This window comes from Saccopteryx bilineata, chromosome 5, assembly GCF_036850765.1.
Source record: "Saccopteryx bilineata isolate mSacBil1 chromosome 5, mSacBil1_pri_phased_curated, whole genome shotgun sequence".
Lineage (NCBI taxonomy): Eukaryota > Metazoa > Chordata > Mammalia > Chiroptera > Emballonuridae > Saccopteryx > Saccopteryx bilineata.
The window spans coordinates 18,397,102-18,409,534 of record NC_089494.1 but is presented as its reverse complement, the minus strand read 5'-3'; the positions used below and the strand labels follow the sequence as shown (position 1 = coordinate 18,409,534).

Sequence of the window (12,433 nt, the reverse complement as noted above, 5' to 3'; positions counted from 1 at the left end):
CAACTAATGTACTTAGAAGAATTCTGTTTAAGTATTTTATTACTTCAATTTATTACTACAATTATTCTAATGAGACAGCAATTAAACACAAAATCCCCAAATAAAGCAAAATTAAAATATCCTTCTTGGTCTGATTTTACCTGGGAATTGTGTTATTTTGCCCAGTCATTCTTTTGATCAGTTATTAAAGCCTTTCTACTTTAAGAGCAAAGCAAATGAAATGCTCTCTCGAGAACTTACATTGTCATATGTGCGCTCCAACCGAGGGTGAAGGGTGGTTTTGTATTTTCAGTGCAATGAGATGACAAGGTCAGGTATCTTGGAATGATGACTTGCTGCCCAATTTTGTTGTTAAGTGAGAGAGTGATATTGAAGCTATATCGCTTCAAATGAAGAATGAGGATCCTAAAAACAGGAGATGATGACATTACTAGTTTGTACATAATAAACATAGCTCTCTTACAGATAAAAAGAGATCACAGCAACCAACCATGTTAGGTAGCTCTTGACCGAAAGAGCTAAACTAAAGACTTGGCCAATGAACATTTAATGATAACCTGCTCTGGGCAGGTAACGGGCAGATTAACGTAAAATACTAATACTTCTAACATTCATAGAAAAACAAAACACACCAAAAACAAACAAACAAACAACCCCCACATCAGACAAGAACACTAAATTTTTAAATGTTAATTGATAACGGGTTAAATTCTTAAATTATTTACTTAAATGTTATACAATTTTTTTAAACTTTTCTTTTTTTTTAGATTTTTTTTTTTTTGGTATTTTTCTGAAGCTGGAAACGGGGAGAGACAGTCAGACAGACTCCTGCATGTGCCCGACCAGGATCCACCCAGCACGCCCACCAGGGGCGATGCTCTGCCCCTCCGGGGCGTCGCTCTGTTGCGATCAGAGCCACTCTAGCACCTGGGGCAGAGGCCAAGGAGCCATCCCCAGCACCCGGGCCATCTCTGCTCCAATGGAGCCTCGGCTGCAGGAGGGGAAGAGAGAGACAGAGAGGAAGGAGAGGGGGAGGGGTGGAGAAGCAGATGGGCGTTTCTCCTGTGTGCCCTGGCCGGGAATCAAACCCGGGACTTCTGCACGCCAGGCCGACGCTCTACCACTGAGCCAACTGGCCAGGGCCTTTTTTTAGATTTTATTTACTGACTCTTGGAAGGGGGGGGAGAGGGAGGGAGGGAAGGAGGGAGGGAGGGAGAGAGAAAAGGAGAAGCAGGAAGCATCTACTTGTAGTAGTTGCTTCCTATATGTGCCTTGACCAGGCAAGCCCAGGGATTCAAACTGGTGTCTTCAGCATTCCAGGTCAATGCTTTATCCACTGTGCCACCACAGGTCAGGCAAATGTTATATAGTTTTAGAAAATAGGTGTTATATAATTTTGGGGGGATGTGAAGTGAGAAGCGGGGAGGCAGAGAGACAGACTCCCGCATGCACTCAACCGGGATCCACCCGGCATTCCCACAAGGGGGCGATGCTCTGCCCATCTGGGGCATTGCTCAATTGCAACCTGAGCCATTCTAGTGCCTGAGGCAGAGGCCATGGAGCCATCCTCAGTGCCTGGGCCAACTTTGCTCCAATGGAGCCTTGGCTGTGGAAGACGAAGAGAGAGACAGAGAGAAAGGAGAGGGGGAAGGGTGGAGAAGCAGATGGGTGCTTCTCTTGTGTGCCGACTGGGAATCGAATCCGGGACATCCACACAGTGGGACAATGCTCTACTGCTGAGCCAACTGGCCAGGGCCTATAATTTTAATTGAAGTGTTAAAACAGCCCTATGTTGAATACTGATTTTTTTCAAGATGATTTCTGATAAGAAATATTCTTATTTCAGTAGCACTTTCTCTGAAGAAAGCTAAGACAGAAACAGAAAAATTTTATCCACTTAGAAGCTCTAAAAAAATTTCAGGTGGCCCTAGCTGAGAAGGTCAGTGGATAGAGCATCATCCCAGAGTACTGAGGTCACAGGTTTGATCTCCACTCACGGCATGTATGCAAATTATGGATGGTAAAAGAACTAGTCTCCAGGGGCGAAGCAATCAATGACTATACAACTAAATGAAACACTAAGTGAAACAAGTTAAGGCTTCTCTGTTCCCTCCCATCCTCCCTCTCTCAATCCATGGAAAAAAAAAATTTCACAGCACATCTGATTTGTGTGTCTGAAAAGGCTTTGAGCTCTATAAGAACACTTCTTTTAGTCATTATTGTGGCAACTTTTTCACCTCTGATACAGAACACAATCTTTGCCTGATGGACTAGATATACTTTACAGTACACGAGAACACTTTAACAACTGAATTTTAGAACTCTTATGTGAATAGACTTCAATTCTAGGCAAAAATAATGTCTGACTTACAGAAAATTCTTTTCTTGCCATATATATACACATACCATGAGAGAAGCCACAAACTCAAAAATTTATAGATTGAAGTCATCAACTGTATTTTTCTTAAAAAAGTACATTTTATAACCTTAACCTCACAACTTCAGAAAGCACAAATACAACTGATGTGAAGACACTAAAACTAATATCAGATGTCAAATATTTTGACTAAATTTTCAAATAATCATACCAAAATAAGTATGAAAGACAGATGTCCCAGATAAAAATCACTGATTTATAAAGATGAAGTGGACTAGAAATGAACAGATTTGATAAAAATGCAAGACCCTTCAAGAATAATAGAGCCTGACCAGGTGGTGGCACAGTGGATAGAGTGAAGACCTGTGATCCTGAGGACCCAGGTTCAAACCCCAAGGTCACCAGCTTGAGCGCGGGTTGCCAGCTTGAGCATGGGATCACAGACATGATCGCTGGCTTGAGCAAGGGATTGCTGGCTTGAGCAAGGGGTCAATCAGTCTGCTGTAGCCCCCGGTCAAGGTACACATGAGAAAGCAATTGATGAATTAAGGTGCTGCAACTGCAAGCTGATGCTTTTCGTCTCTCTCCCTTCCTGTCTCTATTGCTTAAAAAAAAAAAAAAAAGAATAGTAGATTGGCTTTATAGTGAAATGAACAAAAATAAAGAAAGTCCAATATTAGGATTCATAATACAATGCCTTCTATTTCGTGTAAGTTTGGAATAAATTAACCTTCATCACAGGGGAAGGGGAACCCAAGGAGAAAAATTCTCCTCAGTATTTTTTTTTCACTTGCAAGACCAAATAGCTAGAAAACTGGAAAGGGAACAGACATTCAGCTTGCCAGGTCAAGCAAGTATTTTTACTTGTACAACAGTTTTCTTCATTAATAACAGCTGGCAATAATCCTTTGCCGCCCTAATATTTGTTCCCTCACACTCCTGCCTTAAGACATTCACAAGTAGCAGAAAAAAGTCTCTTAAATAAGAAATACAGACTGTGGTCAATATAATAAGTGTTATGATTTAGAAAGTCACTTTTTAAAAATAATTCATTTTCTAGAAAGGAGATTATGGATGGTAAAAGAACTAGTCTCCAGGGGCTAGGTTCCAGAAACTCCACACTAAGTCTTTGAAAATTTGAAGCTAATAAAAGTAATGCACTCTGCAGGCAAAGTGCCATATAAATACTTAATGTTAATAATAACCTTGTTTGTGGTTCAGATCTATTCTTGGAAAGAACTAAAAGCTGTCCTATAATCACATAATTTTTCTAACTAGTTTGGTTCTGCATTTGTTTGTAGAAAACTACATTGCTAATTCAGAATTTTTTTTTTAGGTGAGAAAAGGGGAGCTAGTGAGGCAGACTCCGGCAGGCACCCTAATTGGGATCCATCTGGCAATCCCATCTGGGGCCAATGCTCTTAATATCAAGCTATTTTCAGCACTGACATGCTCGGACCAACCATGCTATCCTCAGTGCCCTGGGCCATGCTCGAACCAACTGAGCTACCAGCTATGGGAGAGGAAAGGGGAGAGAGGGAGGAGAGACAGGGGGAAGAAGCAGATGGTTGCTTCTCCTGTGTGTCCTGACTGGGAATCGACTCTGGGACGTCCATATACTGGGCAGACACTATCCATTGAGCCACCAGCCGGGACCCAGAATTCCCTCCTCCCAAGGTGAGAAGCAAGGGGAGGAGGAAGGCAGACAGACAGACTCCCGCATATGCCCGAATGGGATCCACTTGGCATGCCCACCCGGGGGCGATGCTTAACCCATCTGGGGCGTTGCTCCACTACAATTGGAGCTATTCTAGCACCTGAGGTGGAGACCATGGACCCATCCTCAGCGCCCAGGGCCAACTTTGCTCCAGTGGAGCCTTGGCTGCGGGAGGGTAAGAGTGAGAAACAGAGAGAAAGAAAAGGGGGAAAGGTGGAGAAGCAGATGGGTGCTTCTCCTGTGTGCCCTGACCAGGAATCGAACCCAGGACTTCCAAAAGCTGGGCCAACGCTCTACCACTGAGCCAACGGGCCAGGGCCTAGAATTCTATTATAGAAAACTTACGCCCTGGCCGGTTGGCTCAGTGGTAGAGTGTCGGCCTGGCATGCAGGAGTCCTGGGTTTGATTCTCGGCCAGGGCACACAGGAGAAGTGCCCATCTGCTTCTCTACCTCTCCCCCCTCCTTCCTCTCTGTCTCTCTCTTCCCCTCCCACAGCCAAGGCTCCATTGGAGCAAAGTTTGCTGAGGACAGCTCTGTGGCCTCTGCCTCAGGCGCTAGAATGGCTCTGATTGTGGCAGAGCGATGCCCCAAGATGGGCAGAGCATCGCCCCCTGGTGGGCATGCCGGGTGGATCCCGGTTGGGCACATACGGGAGTCTGTCTGACTGCCTCCCCACTTCTAGCTTCGGAAAAATACAAAAAAGAAAAAAAAAAAAAGAAAACTTACAAACTTATAAAATCCTCTGAATAAAAAAATGCACGAATTGCAGAAAATTACTCTTCCTATTTTATTTTCACATACACGCGTCTGTAGCAGATTTTTACTAAAAATCTGGGATAAGAGAGGGCGGGGCTACAGCGCAATTCAGAACAAATTATAACTGAATATTATACATTACTGAATTAAAAATCTAGCTATGCTCTATCACTATTTCAGTCTCACCAACCAGGTCCTTTTGTCGCCATTACTTGGGACTCTGAAGTTCTTTTAACAATCCAAATCCTCCTTCTTTCTTCTGCATTCTAGCTTTCCATCCTCTACCCTCTTCATAGCTCAGCTTTGCTGACCCTTTTTTTTTTTTAACCAAGCCATTCTGGTAAACCTCACGAATTCTGTAATATTTTTTAGTACTTTAAAGGAGAAAAACTGAAGAGCAGTTAATTTTACCTGGGCAGCCTGTTAAATTTGTGCCTGACAAGAGCACACTTCCCACTACACTTTTCACAGGAATACTCAAGTTCTTCTGCCTGTAAATAGACAAGAGGAAAAAATAAAGAAGGATGAAGCTGAATCAGCATTCCCCATTAGATGCTACTAATCTTCTCTAGTCCTACTACTTCAGTGGAATGACAGCTCCAATTAGTTTGTGTCTAGAGTAACAAACCTTACTAAATTAAGACCTAATCCTCAAAATATAGTTATAATATCATGTTCTATTTTAGAATTCCTAATTTCCATCTTTACCAAGGAAATATCACAATTTATGACAGTAACTAGATTCTACAGTAGCAGATTCTCAACCTTTCCCTCATGAATATACAAGAATCACTGCCACGAGTATATCCAGACTTAAAATTTGGCCACAACAGAGATACGATCACCTTCAGGTTAGGCGGAGTTCCTGGTTTGTTAGGTGTAACTCTACCCCTTTCTTATAATGGAACTCAATCTTCTGGTAACAGCCCACTAAGAGCAACTGTTCTAAAAGAACCAAAGTTTGGGGTGGATATCATTACCTAGAGAAAACTGAAACAAGAAATCCTTAAAAAATGGGGGTAAAGATACACAGGAAAAGCTTCAAATTCTACATAATAAAAGGAATAGTCAGGAATGATGAAAACAAAAAGAAAAGCAGGGTATTTATCTTTGAGTAGAGCTAAGTGTTCATCATTTAAAGAACAGAAAAGTTTTTTAACCTTAGGAAGACACTCCTGTCCATTTGCTACAACAAAACAAGAACCACTATTATAAGGACAAAGGGTGATCCTGAAAAATTTCCATCAGTTATAAGGACTACTACACAACAGGTCCAATTAGGCTTCAGAATATCTGTAACAGTGTATCACAAACATAAATACTTATTTACAGCTCTGGATAATCATGACTCTTCTGTGTTGTTTCTAAGAGGGTACATACAACCTAAGGAAAGCATACAGTGCTTTTTACTCCTCAGATCTTAGTGTACTCACTTACATAGTATCTCTAATTTTAACTCAGTTATCAAATTTTAGCATGTGTCACTTCTTATGCTTCACATGGATATTTGTTGACAATTAACTGCTTTTATTATTTATTTTATTTATTTTTTAATTTTTTTTGTATTTTTTCTGAAGTTGGAAACGGGGAGGCAGTCAGACAGACTCCCGCGTGCGCCCGACCGGGATCTACCTGGCACGCCCACCAGGGGGCGATGCTCTGCCATCTGGGGCGTTGCTCTGTTGCAACCAGAGCCATTTTAGCACCCGAGGCAGAGGCCACAGAGCCATCCTCAGCGCCCGGGCCAACTTTGCTCCAATGGAGCCTTGGCTGCGGGAGGGGAAGAGAGAGACAGAGAGGAAGGAGAGGGGTAGGGGTGGAGAAGCAGATGGGAGCTTCTCCTGTGTGCCCTGGCCAGGAGTCGAACCCAGGACTCCTGCATGCCAGGCCGACGCTCTACCACTGAGCCAACCAATTAACTGCTTCTAAGGTTGTCTAAAACACTTGTTCAGTTAAATGTATAATTTATGTAAGCTATCTCTTTTCTTATTGAGTTAATAATTAGATTTATTAAGCTTTTAAAAATAAATACAACTTAAATATTTCTCATTTGTTTTCCCTGCAAGTAGTTTTGTGCAAACTCTGCCTTAAAGAAATAAAATTCAAATAGTATAATTATCTATGATACATGAAATTTAGTTATGTGAAAATACCAAAAAATATTACTTACCCTAAAGAAAAGATCAAGAGAATCTTGAATTGAACGCGGAGGGAGTGGCTTTTTTCTTCGAGGAAGGTCGATGGAGAGGTCATTAAACTGTTCTCTTTTGGGAATAATCTCTCCACATCTGTAAGAATAAAAGAGGGCAAATCTAAGTATTCAGAAGCCTAACTGCAATACAAAATAAGTACAAATATACTTCAGAAACACTTCCCCCCATAGAACTGACAGACTGTGACTATGCATAAGAAATATACATTAAGATATCCTTACTTTAACCCTTATTAAATCAACACAGGTAAAACCGCAATTGCAAGTATTTAAGTACTTTCTTAAAATATGAAAAGGCCCTGAGGTACCAGGATCCTGGCATTCAAGATCCTAGCTTGGTTTGGACAGAATGAGCAAGGGGAAGAGTGGCAGGAGAGGAAGTCAGAGAGTTAACTGGAAGAGAGGAATTGTAGATCATGGTAAAGATTTCAGCTTTTAAAGTTTACAAAGAAAGGGCTGATATGAACTAGTTTTCATTCGAAATGGATAACTTTGACTACTGTGTTTAAGACAGACTACAGAAAAGCCCTGGCTGCATAGCTCAGTTGGTTAGAGCACTGTCCTGATACACCAAAGCTGTGGGTTCAATCCCCAGTCAGAGCAATGAGAGAGAAAAAATAAAGACTACAGAGAGACAAGAACAGAAACACAGAGACCAGTTTAGAAGGAACTGCAACAATCCAGGCAAGAGATGATAGTAACTTTGTTCCGAGCAGTGGCAGTGGATGCAGTAAAAGGGGTCAGATTCCAGATGTACTGTGAAGAGTTGAAAGGATTTGCTAACATTAAATGTAGGGGGATACAAGAGAAAGAAGAGAGTTAAGAAATGCACATTTCTAGCCCTGGCCGGTTGGTTCAGCAGTAGAGCGTCAGTCCAGCGTGTGGAAGTCCCAGGCTTGATTCCTGGCCAGGGCACACAGGAGAAACACCCATCTGCTTCTCCACCCCTCTCCCTCTCCCTCTCCTTACTCTCTCTCTCTTCCCCTCCTGCAGCCAAGGCTCCACTGGAGCAAAGTTGGCCCGGGCGCTGAGGATGGCTCCATGGCCTCTGCCTCAGGTGCTAGAATGGCTCCAGTTGCAACAAAACAAGATCCCAGATGGGCAGAGCAGCGTCCCCTGGTGGGCATGCCAGGTGGATCACCATCAGGCGCATGTGGGAGTCTGTCTGACTGCCTCCCAGTACGCTTCTAACTTCAGAAAAATTAAAAAAAAAAAAAAGGAATTCACATTTCTATAACTGTCATTATTGAAATATGGAAGACCGCAAAAGGAGGTTTTATGGGGAATATTAAGTACTTAATTTTAGATATTTTAAGTTCCTCAAATGGACAATTCTTAATTCTTCATATTTGAGAATATATTATTAATATATTAAAATGCCATGTGACAATTGAAAACCAGTCAATTTAAACTATTTTAATAGTTCAAAAAAATAGGTACATTTGCCAAACTATGAAAAATTACAACTTGAGGAATAAGGTCTATGGAATCTTCATTGAGCCAGAAACCATTTTGTGTTTCAAGAACTATCTTAAAGAAAATTACTAAGAAAGTAACTAAGACAAGGCCTTTGAGAAGACAGCTGTACCACTGGGGCTGTGGTCCCACAGAACCTTGTTGCCTCCCAGACTTGCCAAACTCCTGGGTCACTCACTGTTCAGCCTGGCTGGCTGGTATGCCTACGTTCCATGAGCCACGTCACTGCATGCCCTGGTGCACACACCTCAACTGCACACCGAACAATGGGGAGCTGCACCACTGGAGTGTCTAACTGATGCTGATGGCCCAGTGTGGCAGCTACCGCTTTGAGATGGGCTTCTTTCTCCCTGTGCTGCCTGTGGGTATTTCTATCAGATGCAACTGAAATTTTCCTATCAAAAGAAATTTGGTTGGTACTCCCATAACTAAATGAAATAACAATCAAAAACACTGCTTCTTTCTTTGACTTCAAGAAATTTTGTTTGGAAAGTGAACTAGAAGAAAGGGACGGATGGCTGCGTATCATATCATATCATATCATATCCTATCATATCATATCATATCATATATTAACGGCAGACGGGCTTTCTAGCTTTTACAAGAAGATGAGCTGTATTTTTAAGACCTGGACTTTTTTTTTTTATTATTCATTTTAGAGAGGAGAGGGAGAGAGAGAGAGAGAGAGAGAGAGAGAGAGAGAGAGGAGAGACAGAGAGAGAGAAGGGGGGGAGGAGCTGGAAGCATCAACTCCCATATGTGCCTTGACCAGGCAAGCCCAGGGTTTTGAACCGGCGACCTCAGCATTTCCAGGTTGACGCTTTATCCACTGCGCCACCACAGGTCAGGCTGGACTTTTTTTTTTTTAACGAGAGAAAGGGAGATAGAGAGACAGACTCCTTCATTCACCCTGACCAGGATCCACCTGGCAACCCCATCTAGATTCAAATCTATCAAGCTATCCTAAGTGCCTGAGCCCAAAGCTGGGACCAACTGAGCTACCCTCAGTGCCTGGGGCTGATGCTCAAACCAACTGAGCTACTGGCTGCAAGAGGAGCAGAGAGAGAGAAGGGGAAAGAAAGAAGAAGAGAAGCAGATGGTCGCTTCTCATGTGTTCCCTGACAAGGGATGTCCACATGCCAGGCCAATGCTCTATCCTACGAGCCAAACGACCAGGGCAGAATTTTTCTTTTTGCGACACAGAAACAGGGACAGATGGGGACAGATAGATAGGAAGAAAGAGATGAGAAGAGTCAATTATTTGTTGCACTACCTTAGTTGTTCACTGACTGCTTTCTCATATGTGCCTTGATGGAGGCGGGGACTATAGTAGAGCGAATGATCCCTTGCTCAAACCAGCGACCTTGCGCTTCAAGCCAGTGACCTAGGGGTCACGTCTATGATCCCACGCACAAGCTAGTGACTCTGTGCTCAAGCCAGATGAGCCCTCATTCAAGCAGGTGACCTCAGGGTTTCGAACCTGGGTCCTCTGTGTACCAGTTCAACACTCTATCCACTGTGCCACTATCTGGTCAGGCCCGACTTTTTCTTTAAAAAATAATTTATCGCCTGACCTGTGGTGGCGCAGTGGATAAAGCGTCAACCTGGAAATGCTGAGGTCGCCGGTTCGAAACCTGGGCTTGCCTGGTCAAGGCACATATGGGAGTTGATGCTTCCAGCTCCTCCCCCACCTTCTCTCTCTGTCTCTCTCTCCTCTCTGTCTCTCTCTCTCCCTTTCTCTCTCCTCTCTAAAATGAATAAATAAAATTAAAAAAAAAAAAAGAAAAAAAAATAATTTATCTACTGGAGGGAAAAAGGCTAAAGAAATCATGAAGGGAAGAAATGTTACACACTAGTGATGAAAAATTACTATCTTTATAGTGCCCACATTCCACATGGCTATTCAAAATTCTAGTAAAAAATACTAGAATGTTAGAGCTGTAAGAGACCTCAGTGAACAATACCATTGTTAGCAACCTACGAAAAATAAACAAATATGAAAGCCAGAGAACAGAGAGCCAATATATGGAAGTTGAATATTTCTAAAAAAAATTCCAGAACAAATGGAAGAAAGCTGTATTTAGATAATAGTTTCCTTGAACTGAAGAATATTGAATCTTCAGATTAAAAAGCTCCATCATGTTAAAAGCAAAATTAAGAAGTGTCTATACCTAAATGTAAACTTTCTGAAACTGTTAATTTCCATAATAAAAAAGATTTTCAGTATGAAAAAGATTACCCAGAAAATCAGGTTTCTACCAAGTGACACAGAGTAGTAAAATACAATGAAACAGTATATGTAACATGTTGAGAGGTAAAGGTATTGTATATTCTGAATTAAGTCATGTATGAAAGCCACAGAATAATTCTCACGTATATAGAAACTGTGAAGATTTCTACTCTCTTTGAAAAACAGTATTCGGAGATGTACTATTAATAACTGAAAAATTAATCAAAATAGAACCTTTTCATATGATATAGTGAGCATGGAAATTGATTAAATGTAGAAAGTAAATTTGGGTAACAAATGTAAACATAGTTTAAAAACATTACAGAAATTAAAAATAATTCAGCCTGACCAGGCGGTGGTGCACTGGATACAGCATTGGACTGGGATGCGGAAAACCCAGGTTCGAGACCCCGAGGTCGCCAGCTTGAGCGCGGGCTCATCTGGTTTGAGCAAAAGCTCACTGGCTTGAGCCCAAGGTCACTGGCTCAAGTAAGGGGTTACTTGGTTTGCTGAAGGCCCGTGGTCAAGGCATATATGAGAAAGCAATCAATGAACAACTAAGGTGTTGCAACGCACAACAAAAAACTAGTGATTAATGCTTCTCATCTCTTTGTTCCTGTCTGTCCCTGTCTATCCCTCTCTTTGACTCTCTCTCTGGCCCTGTTAAAAAAAAAAAAATTCAAATTTTGATCTATTTTATAAACACCCATTTTTAATAAAAACAATTTGGTTAAACAAAATAAGCAACTAATAAGTCTTTTCAGAGTAAAAAGAACAACTATTCCCAAAAAACTTGATATTCCACAGTGATTAAAAGTTAACACACACTGGCCCTGGCCGGTTGGCTCAGCGGTAGAGCGTCGGCCTGGCGTGCGGGGGACCCGGGTTCGATTCTCGGCCAGGGCACATAGGAGAGGCGCCCATTTGCTTCTCCACCTCCCCTCCTTCCTCTCTGTCTCTCTCTTCCCCTCCCGCAGCCAAGGCTCCATTGGAGCAAAGATGGCCCGGGCACTGGGGATGGCTCCTTGGCCTCTGCCCCAGGCACTAGAGTGGCTCTGGTCGCAGCAGAGCTATGCCCTGGAGGGGCAGAGCATCACCCCTGGTGGGCGTGCCGGGTAGATCCCGGTCGGGCGCATGCGGGAGTCTGTCTGACTGTCTCTCCCCGTTTCCAGCTTCAGAAAAATACAAAAAAAAGTTAATACACACACCCAAAAAAAGGTAGCTCAAAATTAACTGTTACCACTATAAAGCCTATAACAAACTATTTAAGTACTCCTAAGTTCTCACACCACCAAGCATTTCTATAGAAGATAATGACACTGAAAAAAGTTGTTTATATTTGTTTTTCCATGACATAGGAAGATAACTAAAACCTTCAGAAGAGTTTCAATCACTTGACATAAAGAATTCAAAGGAAAATGAAGTTTCTTGAAGACTACTTACGCTTTACAGATAATGGAGTGCTGAACCTCAAACTCCAAATTAGTAATAACAGGGCAAGTGTACACTCTAGTGGCTGAAATATCTGGTGAATTTTCTTCTCCGAGAATAGGTTCAGTCTTCCAAGTTTTATTTAATTTTTCCATGTCCTCTTTTAGCTGATCTAAGCATTGACTTAGGAATTCATGAGCATCCTAAGAAGGCATAATTTCTTTAATCAGATC

The 12,433-nt window shown here is 42.1% G+C and overlaps 1 protein-coding gene across 5 annotated transcripts in view; it reads right to left on the bottom strand.

Annotated features, from left to right (window-relative positions):
- The window catches only part of USP37 (ubiquitin specific peptidase 37), a 92,588-nt gene that overhangs the window by 30,239 nt on the left and 49,916 nt on the right, over nucleotides 1-12,433 (bottom strand). For all 5 annotated transcript variants that reach the window (XM_066233329.1, XM_066233331.1, XM_066233328.1 and 2 more), the window contains 4 exons: nucleotides 12,213-12,403; nucleotides 7,022-7,139; nucleotides 5,263-5,342; nucleotides 241-405 (listed from right to left, as the gene is read on the bottom strand). In XM_066233329.1, the coding sequence (XP_066089426.1) occupies nucleotides 241-405; nucleotides 5,263-5,342; nucleotides 7,022-7,139; nucleotides 12,213-12,403 (554 nt within the window). The remainder of the gene's footprint in view (nucleotides 1-240; nucleotides 406-5,262; nucleotides 5,343-7,021; nucleotides 7,140-12,212; nucleotides 12,404-12,433) is intronic.